The 21,081-nt window shown below is 43.2% G+C and overlaps 1 protein-coding gene across 2 annotated transcripts in view; it reads left to right on the top strand.

Annotated features, from left to right (window-relative positions):
• Positions 1-21,081, top strand: part of fpgs (folylpolyglutamate synthase) — a 68,035-nt gene that overhangs the window by 9,786 nt on the left and 37,168 nt on the right. For both annotated transcript variants that reach the window (XM_073052763.1, XM_073052764.1), the window contains exons 3-9: positions 3,637-3,690; positions 4,396-4,460; positions 16,160-16,274; positions 17,195-17,272; positions 18,368-18,429; positions 18,604-18,706; positions 19,279-19,356. In XM_073052763.1, the coding sequence (XP_072908864.1) occupies positions 3,637-3,690; positions 4,396-4,460; positions 16,160-16,274; positions 17,195-17,272; positions 18,368-18,429; positions 18,604-18,706; positions 19,279-19,356 (555 nt within the window). The remainder of the gene's footprint in view (positions 1-3,636; positions 3,691-4,395; positions 4,461-16,159; positions 16,275-17,194; positions 17,273-18,367; positions 18,430-18,603; positions 18,707-19,278; positions 19,357-21,081) is intronic.

The following is a 21,081-nucleotide window of genomic DNA, read 5'->3' as shown; positions in this document are numbered from 1 at the left end:
ATTAGGAATAGTCAGCATGGCTTTGTCAAAGGCAGGTCGTGCCTTATGAGCCTGATTGAATTTTTTGAGGATGTAACCAAACACGTTGATGAAGGTAGAGCCGTAGATGTAGTGTACAGTTGGCCCTCCTTATACACGGGTTCTGCACGCGCGGATTCAGCCAACCGCGGATTGGGAAAACCCGGAAGTTCCCTCTCCAGCACTCGTTGTTTGAGCATGTACAGACATTTTTCCTGTCATTATTCCCTAACCTAGTGGTCACCAACCTTTTTAAGCCCAAGATCCCCTACCTCTGCCATAGTCAAAGGCGAGATCGACACCCAGATCGATTAGTTACACGCATGCGCACTGGAGCAGAAAAGACCAGAATTAAAACCCTGCAGCCCGGAAGTAGAAATAATGTATAAACACCAGGGGTACCCAGCCTTTTTTGCACCACAGATCGGTTTAACATTGACAATATTCTTGCAGACCGGCCAACCGGGGGTGGGGGGGGTAGTGGGTGTTAAACACGACTGGAATATAATGATACTCGAAGCAGGTTCCTTATGTCCAGTCTATTCTGCAATTTAGTTTTCGCGGCTCTCGGCACTTAGCTTACGTTTTTTCCACTCAAAAAACTCAGTGGGTTTGTCTTTCAGTGCGGGGTGCTTGGACTCAAGGTACCGAAGCAATTTTGAGGGCTTCATTGCCTTATTAGACAACCTCCGGGCCCGAACTGCAGCCTTCTGCCCGCCCCACTGCCAGACGCCTTGGCTAGGTGTGGCTGGTCGTGGGTGGGGTGAGAGGACAAGGTCAGGGCCAGAGGTCCCCATGCCGGAGCTGCGGCGGTTCCAGTCCGGAGAGAGCGACCAACCGAGTGAGGAGTGCGACAGGGTGCCCGCCCGCCCCCCTTGTAGGATCTATCAGCCGACAAAAGTTTGTTTCAGTAGATCGCGGCGCAGTAGCTGCTCTGATACTTAAAGAACCCTGAGCCCGAATTAGATCATCTGTAAATATTTTAGAACCGGGTTCCCCATAAACATTCGGTGTGGTGAACAGGTTTAGAGGCGGCGTCCATCTGTCCGAGCTCCAGGCCGGTAGCAACAGCACCCGCCGGCCGTGCGAGGCGAACCAGTGATCCCTGGCGCGCGGGTATCACTGCGTTTACGCGACTGATGACCTCAAGTGCGTCCGAGTTCAACAGTGGGCGAGACAGGGAATGAGGAAAGGTGCAGCTGACTCATATTGTTTCCTTGCGGCCCGGTGGTTGGGGACCACTGAATTACACTGTGTAAACACAAAGTACACTGCAGATCCTGTGGTCAAATCAACACGTACAAACAAGCTGGATGAACTCAGCAGTCAGCAAGTTGACTGCTCATTTCATGCTGCCCAACCTGCTGAGTTCATCCAGCTTGTTTGTATGTGTTGAATTACACTGTATAGTGTGGGGGAGTTACACGCATGCGCACTGGGCAGAAAGAACGGAACTAAAACCCCGCAACCCGGAAACAATCTCTCAACAGTATTTTTGTATTTATTTTTGATTTTTTTTTCGGAATCTACTGGGAAAGTCTCAAAGATCAACCAGTCGATCACGATCGACGGGTTGGCAACCACTACCCTAAACAATACAGTATAACTATTTTCATTGCATTTACATTGTATTAGGTATTATAAGTAATCTAGAGATGATTTAAAGTATACGGGAGGATGTGCGTAGGTTACTGCGGATCGGGATTGGAAAAAAAAATGGAAGTTCTCTCTCCAGCACTCATTTGAGCGTGTATAGACTTTTTTCTTGTCATTATTCCCTAAACAATATAGTATAGCAACTATTTACATAGCATTTACATTGCATAAGGTACTATAAGTAATCTATGGATGATTTAAAATACAGGCAGTCTTTAAGTCAGATTTGTACATAAGTCGGAATAGGTACATCCGGTATTATTTAGCGTCAGTCAAACATTTGGCTTAGTATATAGTATATATTTTACCTTTCTATGCATATAAAACACTTAAGAAACGTATGTATTTCAATAATTAAACCACTGCGTTGCTTAGTAATAATTGAAGCTTTCATCGGGGCAGGGTCTGCAGGTCTGAGCTCTCCCGGATCCTAAAGTCCACCCGTACTGAGACAGGTTAAAAAAAGGTTCGGAGCTCCCCTCGGGTCCTAAAGTCCACCCGCACTGACACAGGTTAAATAAGGGACTTGAGCATCCACGTTTTTTTGGTATCCGCGGGGGGGGGTCCCGGAACCAGTCCCCTGCGGATAAGGAGGGCAGGCTATATATGGATTTTAGCAAAGCATATGATAAGGTACCCCTTGCAAGGCTTATTGAGAAAGTAAGGAGGCATGGGATCCAAGGGGACCTTGCTTTGTGGATCCAGAATTGGCTTGCCCACAGAAGGCAAAGAGTGGTTGTAGACGTATCATATTCTGCATGGTGGTCGGTGACCAGTGGTGTGCATCAGGATCTGTTCTGGGGCTCCTTCTCTTCGTGACTTTTATAAATTACCTGGATGAGGAAGTGGAGGGATGGGTTAGTAAATTTGCTGATGACACAAAGGTGGGGGATTTTGTGGATAGTGTGGAGGGTTGTCAGAGGTTACAGCGATAGAATGCAAAACTGGGCTGAGAAGTGGCAGATGTGTGAGGTGGTTCATTTTGGTAGGTCAAGTATGATGGCAGAATATAGAATTAATGGCAAGACCCTTGGCAGTGTGGAGGATCAGAGGGATCTTGGGGTACAAGTCCATATGACACTTGCAGCACCCTCTGAGTGAAGACATTCCCCCTCAGGTTTCCTTGAATATTTCACTTTTCACCCTTAACCTGTGACATCTAGTTCTAGTGTCACCCAGTGTCTAGAAAAAGCCTACTTGCATTTACCCTATCCCCTTCATAGTTTATCAAATCTCCCCTTATTTTCCTACGCTCAAGGGAAAACTGCCCTAAAGTATTCACCATAACTTGTGTCCTCAAGTCCCAGCAGTATCCTTGTAACAAAGAAGAGAAAATCTGTAGATGCTGGAAATCCGAGCAACACACAAAGTGCTGGAGGAACTCAGCAGACCAGGCAGCATTTATAGAAAAAAGTACAGTTGACGTTTTGTCCCGGAATGTTGACCCTACTTTTTTCTGTAGATGCTACCTGACCTGCTGAACATCCGTGTAAATTTTCTCTGTACCCTTTCAGTCTTACTATTATCTTTCCTTTAGGTTGGTCTTGCTCCTCAATGGGCTCTACAATGTACAGCTCTAAAATTCAATCCCTGATTTCTTTCTACAAATTCTTCTAGAATACTTTTGCCAGTTTGATTTGTGCAGTCAATATGTAGATGAAAATCTATCATGATATTGAAGTTCCCTTGAGATACATCCGTAATATTTACCCATTTATGCTCTGATGTATTGAGAGGTCACATTTTGGGGGCTATAGATTACGACCGTTGTATTCTGTGATTTATGATCTTTAACCCAGTCTGTTTCCACATCACTATGTGCTGCTATTTCACATGACTACGTACTGTATCATGGCTCAGTACTACTCGAGTACCTTCCTTGATTAACAACATTTCCCCATGTACTTTCCTGTTTACCCTGTTCTTTTGAAATACTGTATGACCTGTGTCCTATGTTGACAGATTGAAGAACTGGACCAGCTTGCCATCATTCACGTGACTGGGACAAAGGGCAAGGTTAGTCCTTAAATGTAATTCAAAAGAACAAGAGCACCGTGAATACAACGTCTTGTCCTGCAGCGTTTGTTTTGTTTTTAAATGATCTGCATCTTGGTGGAGTGCTAATTGGCCTGATGATCTTGATCCAGACACAGTTCGGGGACTCAAAACCCTTAGATTTCCTGATACAGTTCCTCTTGTTTTTTTTTTCCCCTGTTGAAGGGAATCAATACAAGAGTGTGCTAGATAGTTTGGTAGGGTGAGAAAGGGGTGGGGGAAATCACTGTTGAATGAACTCTTGGTGATCTACTAGGTGGCAAAGTCTTAAATTTGGAGATTTGCATCCCAACTGGTGTGTCTCAGCTGAAGAAAGGGTAGTACTACAGGTGACCTGAATAGAGATGTGGTTGTGGTGAATTGCAAAAGGAAATGAGGGAAAAATCCCAGATTTTAATGGGCAGCCCACTCCCTTTGGGAAATGTGGTTGGGCAACTGGTGCTTTTTGGGCTTTTTAGCCTCATTGGTGCCATTGAACTTACCCACAATTGCTTTGTGTTTGGTCACTGGGGTTGTTATGTACAAATGTGATATGCATCTTCTATTGCTTAAATGTACAGGTGAAGTTTTGCAGGTCACTTACGTATGTCAATGCTCCCAGCCTTTTGTTTCTTTCTGTTATTGTCTATTCTTTGGTGGCTTGATACTCTTTTTGGCTTCTGACAGGGTTCCACATGTGCATTTTGTGAAAAGATATTACGGAATTATGGATTAAAGACTGGATTTTACAGGTAAACTTAATCTTATTTTGACATGTTAAACTCTATAAAGAGTCTCTAGGTGATGGGGTGGGTGCTTAGTGTTGTCTTTTCTGGGGCATTTGCACTGGTAATTTCATTGTCTTTGGTATTGCAGACCTCGTGCCTAGTAAGCACTTTGTCACTCTAACCTAGATCTGAAGACTTACCATTGTTACTGTCTTCCAGCTGTGATGCCATTTCACTAAAGCGGTGGAATAAACATTGTGGCTTAAGTCTGTAAATTGCCACTGGATTTATTGAAGGCAAATAATAGATTCTCAATAAAACCACTTCAGTATTGAAATTAAAAAATATTTCCTCCTCAGAAGATGAGAATGCTTCTGTTGTTTTGCCTAGCTGGCTCAAATTGTAGTCATGATCATGTTGTTTTAATTGGTATTAGGCTGTTTTGTTACCATTAATGGCTTGTAAGAGGTTGTTTGACTTAAGTTGGCCCTGGTCAGTTATGTCTACCAAGGAATGTACAGCAAAGGCAGGTAAAGTCATTGATCTCTGGAGTGACACTGATCTAAGTGCGTAGCCAGAACGGCTGTATGACCTGATGCACATGTGGTTTTAAACATCACTGTACACATAATGAAAGACTATTAAAGATATACTGTATCACCATAATAATTTGGTCAATTTACCCATCAATACAGATTGCAGAAATTTGGAGTGCAAAGTGAGTCTATTCTAAAAGAAAAAGATTAGCCTGATTTCTCACAAGTATGTTGAAACTTACAGTGAAGTATGTCATTTGCATCAGTGACCAACCCTGTGCTTGGGGGCAGCCTGCAAGTGTCACCATACTTCCAGCAGTAGCATAGCATGTCCACAGCTTACTACCCATAACCCATACGTCTATTGTTTTGGAATGTGGGGGGAAACTGGGGTACCCAGGGGAAACTCATGCAGTTGATGGGACCTCTACACAAGAGGCAGTGTGCACCTGAACTGGAAGGGGACTAATTTCCTAGTGGGAAGATTTGCTGGTGCTGCACAGTGGAGTTTAAACTAGAGGGAACCAGAGTGCAGGAACGGTTAGTGGAGAGGTTGTGGAGACATGTTAAAACCTCAGACAAAGTCAGAAATCAAAAGGTTGAACATGCTGTGACTAATATCTTGAGCTGTGTATATTTCAATGTGAGAAGTATTGTAGGAAAGGCAGATGAGCTCAGGGCAGGGATCAACACCTGGAGTTATGACATCATGGCCATTAGTGAAGCTTGGCTGCAGGAGGTGCAGGACTGATAGCTCAATATTCCGGGGTTCTGTTGTTTTAGACGCAACAGAGCGGGAGGGATTAAGGGAGGAGGGTGGTGTTACTAGTTGGGGAAAATGTCAAGACAGTGCTCAGTCAGGACAGACTGGAGAACTCCTAGGGAGGCACTATGGGTGGAACTGAGAAATGAGAAAGGTATGACCATGTCAATGGGGCTATATTATAGACCACCTAACAGTTCAAGGGATGTAGAGGAACACATTTTCAGAGAGATCACAGACTGTTGCAAGAAACATAAGGGTGTTTTAATAGGTCATTTTAATTTTCCATATATTGACTGGGACTGCCATACTGTAAAAGGACTAGATAGGATAGAGTTTATGGTGTGTATTCAGGAAAGTTTCCTTAATCTGCATGTAGAAGTCCCAATGAGAGTGAGTGATAATTGATCTGCTATTAGGGAATGGGGCAGGGCAGGTGACGGAAGTTTGTGTAGGGGAACTCTTTGCATCTAGTATTGACAATGCTATTAGTTTCAAAGTAAATATGCAAAAAGATAGGCCTGGTCTGCAGGGTTAGATTCTAAATCGGAGAAAAGCCAGTTTTGATGGTACCAGAAAGGACCTGGCAAGTGTGGATTGGGACAGGCTATTTTTCTGGCAAAAGTGCACTTGGTAAGTAGGACATCTTCGAGAACAAAATTTTGAGAGTACGAAGCTTGTATGTGCCTGTCAGTATAAAAGGTAAAGATAACGGGTGCAGGGAACCTTGGTTTTCAAGATATATTGAAGCCCTGGTTAAGAAACAAAACAAGTATAGGCAGGTAGGAACAGATGAGGTGCTTATGGAATATAAGAAATGCAAGGGAGCACTTAAGAAAGAAATCGGGGCATGAGGTTGCCCTTGCAGTCAAGGTGAAGGAGAATCCCAAGGGATTCTGCAGATATGTTAAGAGCAAAAGGATTGCTAGGGAGAAAATTAGTCCTCTGAAAGATCAGATTGTTAATCCATGTGTGGAGCCAAAAGAGATGGGGGAGATCAAAATGATTTTTTTGCATCTGTATTTACTCGGGAAATGGACACTGAGTCTATTAGAAGTGAGTCAAAGCAGCATCGTCTCCATTGGACCCTGTACAGATTAGAGAGGAGGAGGTGTTTGCTGACCTGAGAGAAATTAGGGTGGATAAATCCCCAGGGCCTGACAAAGTGTTCCCTCAGATCCTGTGGGGGGGTGGGGGGGCAAGTGCAGAAATTGCCAGGACAATACAGATATTTGTATCATCCTTAGTGACAGATTGAGGATAGCCAATGTTGCTCCACTGTTTAAGAAAAGCTCTAAAAATAAACCAGGAAATTATAGGCTGGTAAATCTGACATCAGTAGTGGGAAAGTTATTAGAGGGTATTCTGAGGGACGGGAGATATAAGCATTTGAATAGTCATGGATTGATTGAGGATAGTTAGCATGGCTTTGTGTGTGGTAGGTAATTTCTAACCAATCTTGTAGAGTTTTTCAAAGAAGATACCAGGAAAGTTGAAGACAAGATAATGGATGTGTTTACATGGACTTTAGCAAGACATTTGACAAAATCTCACATGGGAGGTTGATCAAGAAGGTTCAGTTGCTTGGCATTCAAGATACGGTGGTAAATTGGATTAGGCATTGGCTTTGTGGGAGAAGCCAGAGAGTGGTAGTAGAGGATTGCCTCTCTGACTGGAGGCCTATATGACAGATGGAGTGCTGCAGGGATAGGTGCTGGGTCCGTTGTTTATATCAGGAGTTTGAATGATAATATGGTTAACTGGATCAGCAAATTTGCAGATGACACCAAGATTGGGGTGCAGTAGCTAGGAAGGAAGGACTACCTTGCAGCAGGATCTCGACCAGCTGGAGAAATGGGCTGAAAAATGACAGATGGAATCTAATGCAGTTAAGTGCAAGGTATTGCACTTTGGTAGGACGAACCAGGACAAACTGAGGAGTGCCGTAGAACAAAGGGATCTGGGAATATAGATCCATAATTCATTGAAAGTGGTGTCACAGGTAGATAGGGTTGAAAGGAAAGCTTTTGACACATTGGCCTTCATAAATCAATGTATTGAAAACAGACAATGGGATGTTATGTTTATGTTAAAGTTGTGTAAGACATTGATAAGGCCTAATCTGGAGTGTTTTGGTCACCTAACTACGGGAAAGATGTGAATAAGGTTGAAAGAATACAGAGAAAATTTACAAGGATGTTGCCGGGATTGGAGGAACTGACTCATAAGGAAAGATTGAATAGGTTAGGACTTTATTCCTTGGAATGTAGACGATTGAGAAATTTGATAGTGGTATACAAAATTATGAGGGGTATAGATAAGGTAAATGCAAGCAGTCTTTTTCCAGTGAAGTTGGGTACAACTACAACCAGAGGTCATGGGTTAAGGATGAAAGGTGAAAAGGTTAAGGGGAAACATCTTCAGTCAGGATTGTGAGAGTGAGGAATGAGCTACCAGCACAAGTGGTGCATGCAAGCTCAATATCAAGATTTAAGAGAAGTTTAGATAGGTACATGGATGCTAGGGGTATGGAGGGCTATAATCCTGGTGCAGGTTGATGGGAGTAGGCGGTTTAAATGGTTTGGCACAAACTAGATGGGCCGAAGGGCCTGCTTCTGTGTTGTACTTTTGTATGACTCAATCACGGAGAGAATATACAAATTCCTTACAGACAGCAGGGTTTGATTGAACTGTGACCTTCCAGTTGCTGGCACTGTAAGATGTTACACTACTATGCAAACCAATTTTGCCAACTGTCTTTGACCATAAGTAATAGGAGCAGAATTAGGCCATTTGGTCCATGAGTCTGTTAAACTATTTCATCATGACTGATCCAATATTCCTCTCAGTCCCAATCTCCTGCCTTCTCCCCATATTCTCTCATCCCATGACCAATCTTTCACCCTTTGCCTTAAATATACATAAAGACTTGGCCTCCACAGCTTCCTGTGGCAAAGAATTCTACAGATTCACCACTCTGGCTAGAGAAATTCCTCCTCAACTCCGTTCTAAAAGGACACCCCTCTATTCTGAGGCTGTGCCCTCTAGTCTTAGACTCTACCACCATTGGAAACATCCTCTCCACATCTACTCTGTCAAGGCCTTTCACCATTCAATAGATTTCAATGAGGTCACCCCTCATTCTTCTGAATTTTAGTGAATATAGGCCCAGAACCATCAAACACTCTTCAATGACAAGCCATTCAATCCTGGAATCATTTTTGTGAACTACTTTTGAACCCTCTCCAGTTTCAGCACATCCTTTCTCAGATAAGGGGCCCAAGCCAGCTCAGAATACTCCAAGTGAGGCCTCACCAGTGCTTTATAAAGTCTTATTTCTTCAAAAAACTACCTGCCCTTCTAGCTATCTTCATATTGTCTGCAAACTTTGCAACAAAATTGATCAAAAACTCTATTGAAATAGTTGCATAACTTCTATTCGACGTGAAAGCTGATCAGAGACTTGACATCTTGCAGTGAGTGTCTTTCCTCACTAAGATTGTAGGGTAAGTTTGGCAAGATTGTGGACTTTGGTTGACGAGAGCTATTGAGTATCTAGTCTGAAAAAAGACAGGGTTATGTGTCAGATGCCTGTAAGGAGTTCGTACATTGTCCCCATGACTAAGTGGGCTTCCTTCCACAGTCCAAAGACGTACCGGTCGGTATGTATGTTAAGGATGTAAGAAATAAAGTCAAGTCAATTCAGTTCAGTTCAATTCAATTGGTCATCATAAATTATCCTGTGATTAGGTTAGGGTTAAATTGGAAAGGCTGGAAGGGCCTATTCCGCATTGTATCTCAATAAATAAATAGATGTAGGCAGTGTGGAACTGAGTGAGGCCCTTGAGAATAATAAGAGATGTAAAAGTACTCTTGAGAAGGAAATTTGGAGGACAAAAAGGGTGTGGGGGCCAGTGAGATATCCCAGGCATAGGTCACACCATCCCTGTAGCTTTGTTCACTAATGAATAAGAACATGGCTGATCTTGTACAGCTCTCAGATCCAATTTTCTGCCTGTTTTCTACTTGTCAGAATCAGGTTTATTGTCACTGACGTAAGTTGGAAATGTTTTTGTTTTGCAGCAACAGTACAGTGCATGTATGATAAATTACTATAAAGTTCAAAGTACATACATATCACCATATGCTAAACTGAGATTTCATTTTCTTGTGGGCATGCTCAATAAATCCCTAATAGAATAGTAACCATATTAGCATCAATGATTGACTGTACCAACTTGGGCATTCAACCAGTGTGACACAAACTGTAAATGCAAAAAGGAAGAAATAATAATGACAGAGTGAAGTTATTCCCTGTAGTTCAAGAGCCTGATGGTTGTGGGGTAATAACTATTCCTGAGCCTGGTGGTGTAGTTCCTGAGGCTCCTGTATTTTCTTCCTGATGGTAGCAGCAAGAAGAGAGCATGACCTGGGTCGTGGAGGTCCTTGATGATGGATGCTTCTTTCCTGCGACAATGCTCTGTAGATGTACTCAATGGTAGTGAGGGCTTTATCCATGATGGACTGGGCTCTATCCACTACTTTTTGTAGGATTTTCCGTTCAAGGGCATTGGCATTTCAATACCAGGCTGTGATGCAGCTGGTGAATATACTCTCCACTGTTCATCTATAGAAGTTTGTCAAAGTTTTAGTTGTCATGCCAAATCTTCGCAAACTCTTCAGGAAGTAGAGGTGCTGCTGTGCTTTCTTCATAATTGCACTTAATTGCTGGGCCCAGGACAGGTTCCCTGAATTAGTAACATTGAGGAACTTAAGTTGCTGACCCTCTCCACCTCTGATGCTCTGATGAGGACTGGCTCATGGATCCCTGGTTTCCTCCTCCTAAAGTCAATAATCAGCTCCTTGGTCTTACTGACATTGAGTGAGAGGCACCACTCAGCCAAATTTTAAGTCTCCCTACTATACACTGATTCATCAACACCCTTGATTCAGCCTACGACAGTGGTGTCATCTGCTTAGCCACACAGTCATAAGTGTAGAGTGAGTAAAGCAGGGGGTTAGCGCACAGCTTTGTGCTACACCTGTACTGATGTAGACTGGAGGAAAAGTTGTAGCCATAAACAAATAGTGCAAAAGAGGAATGGTGAGGCGGTGTTCGTGGGTTCATGATCTATGCAGAAACCTGGTGGCAAAGGGAATGAGGTTGTTCCTGAAATGTTGGTTATGCATCTTCAGGCTCCTGCACTTCCTCCTTGATAGTAATGAGAAGAGGGCATATCCCGGATAGTGAGGGTCATTAATGATGGATGCCGCTTTTTTGAGGCACTGCATTTTGTTGAAAATGTCCTCGATCATGGGGAGGCTTCTGTCTGTGATGGAATTCACTGAATCTACAACCCTTTGAAGCCTCTTTTGATCTCGTACATTGACACTTCCAGACCAGACGGTGATGTAGTCAGTCGGAATGCTCTCTGTGGTGCATCTGTAGAGATTTGTGTATTTTATTTGCAGTGACACTTAAGCCTTGCTCAATCTATCCAGTGGGTTGGGCATTGATTAAAAGCTTAGTTGATGGATATTGAGAAATGCTGCTTCAGAGTTATGTTATTTGAAGGAATTTTCCCCTCATGCTCAAATGTTCTCTCCTTGGGCTGAGGAATTATCTGTAAGTACCCAACTTGTCTCTTTCAATATTTTTATTAGTTTCTGCATAAATAAATGCAGAGTACAAGAAGATATATTATGTCATAGAACATAGAATAGTACAGCACATCACAGGCCCTTCAGCCCACAATGTTGTGCCGACCCTCAAACCCTGCCTCCCATATAACCCCCCACCTTAAATTCTTCCATATACCTGTCTAGTAGTCTCTTTAACTTCACTAGTGTATCTGCCTCCACCACGGACTCAGGCAGTGCATTCCACGCACCAACCACTCTCTGAGTGAAAAACCTTCCTCTAATATCCCCCTTGAACTTCCCTCCCCTTACCTTAAAGCCATGTCCTCTTGTACTGAGCAGTGGTGCCCTGAGGAAGAGGCGCTGGCTGTCCACTCTGTCTATTCCTCTTAATATCTTGTACACCTCTATCATATCTCCTCTCATCCTCCTTCTCTCCAAAATCTCTGATCATAATCCATACTCTCTAAACCAGGCAGCATCCTGGTAAATCTCCTCTGTACCCTTTCCAATGCTTCCACATCCTTCCTATACTGAGGCGACCAGAACTGGACACAGTACTCCAAGTGTGGCCTAACCAGAGTTTTATAGAGCTGCATCATTACATCGCGTCTCTTAAACTCTATCCCTTGACTTATGAAAGCTAACACCCCATAAGCTTTCTTAATTACCCTATCTACCTGTGAGGCAACTTTCAGGGATCTGTGGACATGTACCCCCAGATTAACAAATCCTCTACACTATCTACAACACCACCAACCTTTGTGTCGTCTGCAAACTTGCCAACCCACCCTTCTACCCCCTCATCCAGGTCGTTAATAAAAATCATGAAAAGTAGAGGTCCCAGAACAGATCCTTGTTGGACACCACTAGTCACAACCCTCCAATCTGAATGTACTCCCTCCACCACGACCCTCTGCATTTCTGCAGGCAAGCCAATTCTGAATCCACCTGGCCAAACTTCCATGGATCCCATGCCTTCTGACTTTCTGAATAAGCCTACCGTGTGGAACCTTGTCAAATGCCTTACTAAAATCCATGTAGATCACATCCACTGCACTATCCTCATCTATATGCCTGGTCACCTCCTCAATGAACTCTATTAGGCTTGTTAGGCACGATCTGCCCTTCACAAAGCCATGCTGACTGTCCCTGATCAGACCATGATTCTCTAAATGCCCATAGATCCTATCTCTAAGAACCTTTTCCAACAGCTTTCCCACCACAGACGTGAGGCTCACTGGTCTGTAATTACCTGGACTATCCCTACTACCTTTTTTGAACAAAGGGACAACATTCGCCTCCATCCAATCCTCCGGTACCATTCCCATGGACAACGAGGACATAAAGATCCTAGCCAGAGGTTCAGCAATCTCTTCCCTTGCCTCGTGGAGCAGCCTGGGGAATATTCCGTCAGGCCCCGGGGACTTATCTGTCCTAATGTATTTTAACAACTCCAACACCTCTTCTCCCTTAATATCAACATGCTCCAGAACATCAACCTCACTCATATTGTCCTCACCGTCAGCAAGTTCCCTCTCAGTGGTGTTACGTACCCCGTAACTGGGTCACTTACCAGCAAAGATAGAGAGGTCCGTTGAAGTCTGATGGTACTATTTTTAAAAGTTTTTATTTATAAAGGGGCACAAAAGTAAGGTTAATACAAACATTCAGATAATATACGTCGTCAATACTCAATCTAAAGCGCGGGTATAGTAATAATCATCAATAAGAAGTAGCTCTATCGTTTTGTCTAGGGGTAAAAATATTGTCCGATGGAAATATAAAAGTCTCTCAAGTTCATGCAGGCTTTAGCCTTTTGGGACCGCTGGTTTTTTCCTTGTTGGAGAGAGAGAGGTTTTGTGAGAAAAGAAACTTGCCCAGTCTTTTAGGACGCAAAACCGTTGAATCGGGAACATTGGTTCCCCATTGTTAGTTCGAAGTCCTTTTCGGTGTTATCAGCCACCCGCTCCGCACGTGGCTTCCGAATAGCTTCCTGTTATCACGGGAGCGATGAGCGATGGTGTCTCCTTCTGGTGCGTCGCTAGGGGACTGCCCCCTGCAGCCCCTCTTTTATCTTGACTTGCAGGGTTGTAGATGTCAATCAGGGTGGGGTGATGCAATCTCCAGCCCACATTGCCCGAGGGTGTGCACGTAGCCCAATCCCCAATCCCCAGAGGTGTCTCCAAGAAACAATGGCCAATGTCGCGTTATTTTGCATCTCCGGGGGGAACGAGGCATCCAGCATGTCGCTCTCCCATTTCCTGGGTCCCCCCCCCTCCACTAGGGCTCTTGTGATTCTCACAAAGGAGGGGGCTGCGGTCATAACAGTGGTGAATACCGAAGAGAAGTATTCATTGAGGACCTCGCTCACTTCCACAGCCTCCAGGCACATCTTCCCACTTTTATCTCTAATCGGTCCTACCTTCACTCCTGTCATCCTTTTGTTCTTCACATAATTGAAGAATGCCTTGGGGTTTTCCTTTACCCTACTCACCAAGGCCTTCTCATGCCCCCTTCTTGCTCTTCTCAGCCCCTTCTTAAGCTCCTTCCTTGCTACCCTGTATTCCTCAATAGACCCATCTGATCCTTGCTTCCTAAACCTCATGTATGCTGCCTTCTTCCACCTGACTAGATTTTCCACTTCACTTGTCACCCATAGTTCCTTCACCCTACCATTCTTTATCTTCCTCACCGGGATAAATTTATCCCAAACATCCTGCAAGAGATCCTTAAACATTGACCAGATGTCCATAGTACATTTTCCTGCAAAAACATCATCCCAGTTCACACCGGCAAGTTCTAGCCTTATAGCCTCATAACAGATAGTTGTATTGAGTATGCTAAAGATCATACAGTTTGAACTAGCTGGGATTAATTAAGGTAATTTGTAATTGCAATGTTGAAACTGCATTACATCTGAATACAGATGAAATGAATACAGAATGACAGAAATAGAAGTGAGCCCTCCACTGCAATTCTGTTGCTAAAAGTCACATTCATCTCAACATTTAACAAGAAAAATGAGCTGGTTGCTCTTTAGAATCTGTTCATTGTATGAACTGATCCCATTGAGGCTGAAGTATTGCTTGATTCATTAATGATCATGAGTTTGGTGTTAGCCAAATGGGGTTGGGGTTGCTTGTTTTTGAACAGCTGAACTATTGTGTTGCTTGTGGCTGTAATTAATTAGAAAAATGCATTCTTTCTACTTGGTAAAATCTCACGGTCATGCTCTGTGTCAATTTACTATTACACGCTGTTGTTTATTTACAGAGTCACAAGGAAGTGAATAATCTCAATTGTAGTTTTATATAGTTTTAATGTGAATAATCTCATTCATGTACTTAGCTCTTTTATTCTCTTTCCATACTCCCTTTCATGTACTCCTGCCCCTGATGTACTTTTGACTGCCCTTCTCGTGCTATCTGGATTTTAAATTTCTTTTGTTTCTCCCTACCCCTCCCCTGTCCTGCTAGTGACTTTTCCCTAGTCCATTGTCTTTCAAACAAAAATGTAGGCTAGTACTCCATTGGCATCCAGAGGGGTTTTTGTGGTGTGGGAGGTAACACCTCTCAGATGGTAACTTTAAACCAAGGCTGCTTTTGCTCAGGTGGATCTACAGCATTGTTTTCAATTAGAACAGGAGTGTTTACCCAAACCAGGGGTTCCTGACCTTTTTTATGCCCTTCTTTGGGCCTCCTACCATTAATGAATCTCTGATCTAAACCTTAACCCATAATACACAAATAGATATAGGTCATAAACACGAGATTCTGCAGATGCTGGAATTCCAGAGCAAGACAAAAATGCTGGGGAAACTCAGCAAGTCAGGCAGCATCTATGGAAGGGAATAAACTGTCGACATTTTGAGCTGAGGCCCTTTATTAGGATAGGAACCAGCTGCACAGGTTGATGCTGTGGTTAGGAAGGCGGACGGTGTATTGGCCTTCATTAATCGTGGAATTGAATTTAGGAGCTGAGAGGTAATGTTGCAGCTATATAGGACCCTGGTCAGACCCCACTTGGAGTACTGTGCTCAGTTCTGGTTGCCTCACTACAGGAAGGATGTGGAAGGGTGCAGAGGAGATTTACAAGGATGTTGCCTGGATTGAGGAGCATGCCTTATGAAAACAGGTTGATTGAACTCTGCCTTTTCTCCTTGGAGTGTCAGAGGATGAGAGGTGACCTGATAGAGGTGTATAAAATGATGAGAGGCATTGATCGTGTGGATAGTCAGAGGCTTTTTCCTAGGGCTGAAATGGTTGTCACAAGAGGACACAGATTTAAGGTGCTGGGGAGTAGGTACAGAGGTGATGTCAGGGATAAGTTTTTTACTCAGAGAGTGGTGAGTGCGTGGAATGGGCTGCCGGCAATAGTGGTGGAGGTGGATACGACAGGACAGGAGACTTGGATAGGTACATGGAGCTTAGAAAAATAGAGAGGTATGGGGAAGTCTAGTAATTTCTAAGGTAGGGACATGTTCGGCACAACTTAGTGGGCCTAAGGCCTGTATTGTGCAGTAGGTTTTCTGTGTTTCTCTATAGGAGGTCATTCTATTTGTGGAAAATTGCTGTGAGGTAATTGATTGGTGCACTTCTACAGTAGCAGTGACACCATTAGTGACGTACTCCGTTGTATGTAAGGTGCTTTGGACCTTCCTGAAACTTTGGGAAAAGGTGCAGTCGAAATATGCGCCTGGTTTGTTGCTTTTGCTGTTTGCTCATGCGAGCTTTTTCACTGCATTTTAAATTTGGTATGTTTTAATTATCTCTTGTATACAGTTCCCCACACCTGGTGCAAGTAAGGGAGAGAATTAGGATTAATGGCAAACCGATCAGCAAAGATCTCTTCACAAAGTACTTCTGGCAAGTGTATAATCGATTGGAAGAGACAAAGGTAAGAGACTGATCGTCAGTGGTTGGGGCATTTTTCTATTTGCCTTATTCACTCTTTCTGCAAGTATTGATGATTCTGTCACGTGTTGCTGAACATTGCTTCTAGATCTACATGGAGTGTTCTGTAATGATTGGCAGTTGCATATACTACACCAACAAGAAACTTAAGTTTCCCTTTTCTATTTTCATTAGTCTGGAATCAAATACCCATTTCGTAGGTGCTATTGACGCATTAGTAGTAAGCTTCCATCATGAACCATGCTTTGAAAATATTTCCAGTATGATTAACTGGAATGGATTTTGATCCAATTCATTAGTTAAGGTTGGAGCGATTTGTTATCCTTTGTGTAATGAGTACCTAATCCGGTGCGTTGCTGATTTTTGACTTGCAGAGCACAAATTGCATTAACCAGGCAAGGTCAGCATTTGCTGCCCATTTCTGGTTGCTTTTGAGAAGATGGCAGAACACAGTAGCCTGGCATTACTACAGTCCTAGTGAATGTATTCCCACAGTAGGGGTTTGCAGGGTTTGGATCCAGCGATGATGGGTCAGTAAAATTTTTCCAGTCAGGATTATGTGCTATCTAGAGGGAATCATCAGGTGTTGGAGTTTCCCATCGCTCTTGTCCACCTTGGTGGTAGGGCTTGTCAGTTGGAGAGGTGTTGTCATTAGAAGCTTGAGTGGGTAATTGAAGTGTATGTTACAGTTAGTACATGCTGTGGAAGGAATGAATGTGTTCGGCTGATTTTTGACTTGCAGAATGCAAGTTGCGTTAACTAGCGTTGTGACGCCTTTGGAGATGAAAGCTTTTGTGTGATCTTGTTACAAATAAAGGACTTCTGGATACTTTGTGGAATGGGATATGAAACATCACTTTTTCTTCTTTTCCCCTCCACGCCTCGTCTTGATGTTGTACCCAGGACAGTGACTCCGGGACCATGCCTGCATATTTTCGGTTTCTCACCATCCTTGCCTTCCACATCTTCTTGCATGAAAAGGTATAGTATCCAGTATGGAGAAAGTGAGGGTAGTCTTGAGCAACACACAGAATGTTGGTTGAACTCAGCAAGTCAAGCAGCATCTACATAGAGGAATAAACAGTCAAAGTTTAGAGCCGAAACCCTTCATAAGAGCCGGAAAGGAAGGAGGAAAAGGCCAGAATAAGAGGGTGTAGAGGAGGGTGCAAGCTGGCAGGTGATGGGTGAGACCAGGTGAGGGAGAGGTGGGATGAGGTAAGAAGCTGGGAGGGAATAGGTTGAAGAGGGAAGGATCTGATAGGACAGGAAGTGAACCATGGAAGAAAGGGAAAGAGGAGATGAGAAGAGTGATCTCACTATTTTTGCACAGCTTAATTATTTTCAATATATATTTCTCTTTGAACCTGGATGTTCGAGAGTAGTCTTGAGGTATTATGTGTGTCTATTAGTTGTCCCAAATGGCCTTCATAAATCATAGTATTGAGTACAAGAGTTGGGTTGTTATATTGGAGTTGTATAAGGCATTGCTGGCACCTGATTTGGAGGATTGTGTACAGTTTGGTTACCTACCTATATGAAAGATGTTAATAAGATAGAAAAAGTGCAGAGAATGTTACCTAGCTGTGAGGATTTGAGTCATAGGGAAGGGTTGAATAGTTTAGGACTTTATTCCCATTGAGCAAGGAAGAACGAGTGGTGATGTGATGCAAAATTATGAGGGGTATAAGTAGGCTAAATGCTTTTTCCACTGAGGTAGTATAAGATTAGAAATGGGGATCATGGGTTGGGGGTGAAAGGTGAAATATTTAAGGCGGACGTGAGGGGGATCTTTGTCTTTTAGAGGGTGATGAGAGTGGAACGAGCTTCCAGTGGAAGTTGTGGGTGAAGATTTGATTTCAACATTTAAGAGAAAGTTGGATAGGTACATGAATGGGAGATATATGGAGGGCCATGTTTGGAGTGCAAGTCTAGGGAGATGAATAGTTAATCATGGACTAGATGTGCCAAAGGGCCTTTTTCTGTGCTGCAGTGTTCTGTGACTAATTGGTTGATGGGGATAAATCACTGTGAAACAAACCCCTCAATTTCTAAGCATTACCATTTGTGTTCCTTCAGATTGATGTCACAATATTAGAAGTTGGGATTGGTGGAGCTTATGACTGTACCAACATAATAAGGTAATGGATTTTATTTTGCTTGGTGGTGTGTCTGTTGACTATGTACAGTTCCATAGTAGTGCATGAACAAGCTCCTCTTTCATCCATGATTGCTGGCCTAAGTACTACTGCTTGGTATTTAATCTGACTCATTAACCTTGAGATGTTCCCCTTGTGATTGCTTGAAATGTTTAGGCGTCCCATAGTGTGTGGAGTGTCATCATTGGGGATTGATCATGTCAGTATCCTGGGAGACACCATGGAGAAAATTGCGTGGCAGAAAGGAGGCATATTCAAGGTAAGAGGAAGCAGGAACAAGTAGGATGTAAACATCTTAATGTTGATGGTCATATGATTTCTCCAGTCCTGCTTACATAGATGCACTACAAGTTTGAGTCAAGTCAAATTTATTTATAAAGCACATTTAGAAATAACCCGTGTTGATCAAAGTGCTGTACAAACCATAACAGGTAGCTAAAATCACAAATACAGAAACACAGATAAAAACAACAAGGCACTCAGCTTATGGGCACAAAATAAACAACATGCAACAAAAGCTAACTTTTTGAAAGCTGAGAATCTTTTCCATTGAGCACTTTAAAATCTTAAAATTTGCTTTTGAAATTGCAAGATGTTTATTCTTTTAACATTCCTCAAAAAAGATTTCTACATGGAATAATTTAGGATATCCTCAGATGCTAAGTAAATGCCCATTCTTTCCTCAGAATCAGGTTTATTCTCATTGACGTTAGTCATGAAATTTTGTCCTTCCTCTTCCCTTGACTTTTTCTGACAAGTGACAACTTATTGCTTTGCAATTCTGGTCTTCACTTCTAGGGTAAACTGTCATATTTTCCTTTTGTTTTCCAGCCTGGAGTCCCTGCATTCACAGTTTCACAACCCAGTGGGTCAATGGCTGTCCTTGTTGAAAGAGCAAAAGAGATCGGAGTAAGTAAAATTGGAGTGGTTGGGAGAGAAATCCAAATTGAGGTGTTCTTTTACTGCCCATTTCTAGGTGGTACACAGCATCCTGGAACTACAGCAGACCTTCTGGTGAAGGTATTCCCGCAGTAGGGATTTTCATGATTTAAATCTAGCAATGATGGATGATATCTTTCCATTTGGGATTATATACTAATTGGGGGAATCTTCAGGTGCAGGAGATCCCATTGCTCTTGTCCACCTTGGTGGTAGGGCTCGTGGGTTGGAGAGGTGTTGTCACAAGTAGGCTGGGCGAGTAACTGGAGTGTATGTTACAGTGAGTACACACTGGGGAGGGAATGAACGTTCAGGCGGTTGGAATGGTTTGTCTTGAAATGGTGTCAAGCTTCCTGTGATTTGCTAGTGTTGCACTTATCCAGGCAAGTAGAGAGTATTCCAACATGCTTCTAATTTAGCCTCGCAGATAAGTGGTTCTTTTTCAATTCTCATGGCGACCACTTGTGTTAAGGAATATTCCGTGACCGTCACCTTGTGATATCCCTACGTGGAGTTTGGAACTTGGGTGTCAGCTTGTTATCCCTGCGTGGATTCTAGTATTTAAGTGACGACCACTGGACTTCTGGAATCTATTGTGACCGTCACCTTGTGTCATCATAATGTGGATTTATGAACCCCTTCTCACAGACACCTGTACCTGTTCCCGTGGATTTCAGAACCTTCTGGATTGTCATCTTAAAAGTTAAAGTCTGTCCCAAGTCTTATAGGCTCATCAGGCTGGTGCTTATGCCGGTGTCCATGGCGTGAAGCGACTGAGAGTAAGAGACTCTCCCCCCCCACCCCCCGGATAGGATGCCAGTCTATCGCGAGGTTAACCCCCAGTATTTTGCCAGTACCCATTTTCAGCTGGGTGGACTGGAGCAATGTGTGGTTAAGTGCCTCGCTCAAGGACACAACACGCTGCCTCAGCTGGGGCTCAAACTCACGACCTTCAGATCACTAGTCCCGATGCCTTAACCACTTGGCCCCGCACTACACATTGTCATCCTAGGACTCTGTTTAAATTGTCTGTATTTTGGGTTGAGTAAGACTTGGGAAGAACTGTTTCCAGACCTCCATAATATGTGAGCCGAGATGCATTGCACTGTTAATTTTTGGTGAGGGGAGTAATTGTTTTAATTGACTATTAAATTGAAAATATAGTTGTTTAACATTAAAAATCTGTGTCTGTGGTCTATTGCTGTTGGCATGTGCAACAGCTTCTGACTACGTTACCTCTTTCTAATGATTTGACTTCATTTTCTACCAACAGAATAATGCCACCTCCTCTGCCTTTCTGCCTATCCTTTTAATACATTGTGCATCCTTGGGCATTAAGCTCCCAGCTATAATCTTTCAACCATGATTCTATGCTACCGTGCCCCCCCTCTACCATACTTCTACCCTTGTGATAGAAGGAAGTTCACTGCTGTAGATGCTAAAGATGGTATTACCTTGCCCTGCTGACCCCTTGACGTGTTGTTGCACAGAGGGTTTGTCTCTTAAAATGCAAAAAAAAATCCCAGTCCCAGACCTAGCAAAGGGTCATCGATGGTACGTTTTATTGGTCCATGGTGGACTAAGACATGCAGGCTACTTTTACCATGGGATCCAACAACATCCAATATGATCCTATATTTGCTTGGCCTGCTGTTCTTCATTCTGTGGCAGTCGTAGATTTCCGAAAGCATGGGT

Source organism: Hemitrygon akajei, chromosome 7, assembly GCF_048418815.1.
Source record: "Hemitrygon akajei chromosome 7, sHemAka1.3, whole genome shotgun sequence".
Taxonomy (NCBI): Eukaryota; Metazoa; Chordata; class Chondrichthyes; order Myliobatiformes; family Dasyatidae; genus Hemitrygon; species Hemitrygon akajei.
This window is presented reverse-complemented; position numbering and strand designations above follow the sequence as displayed.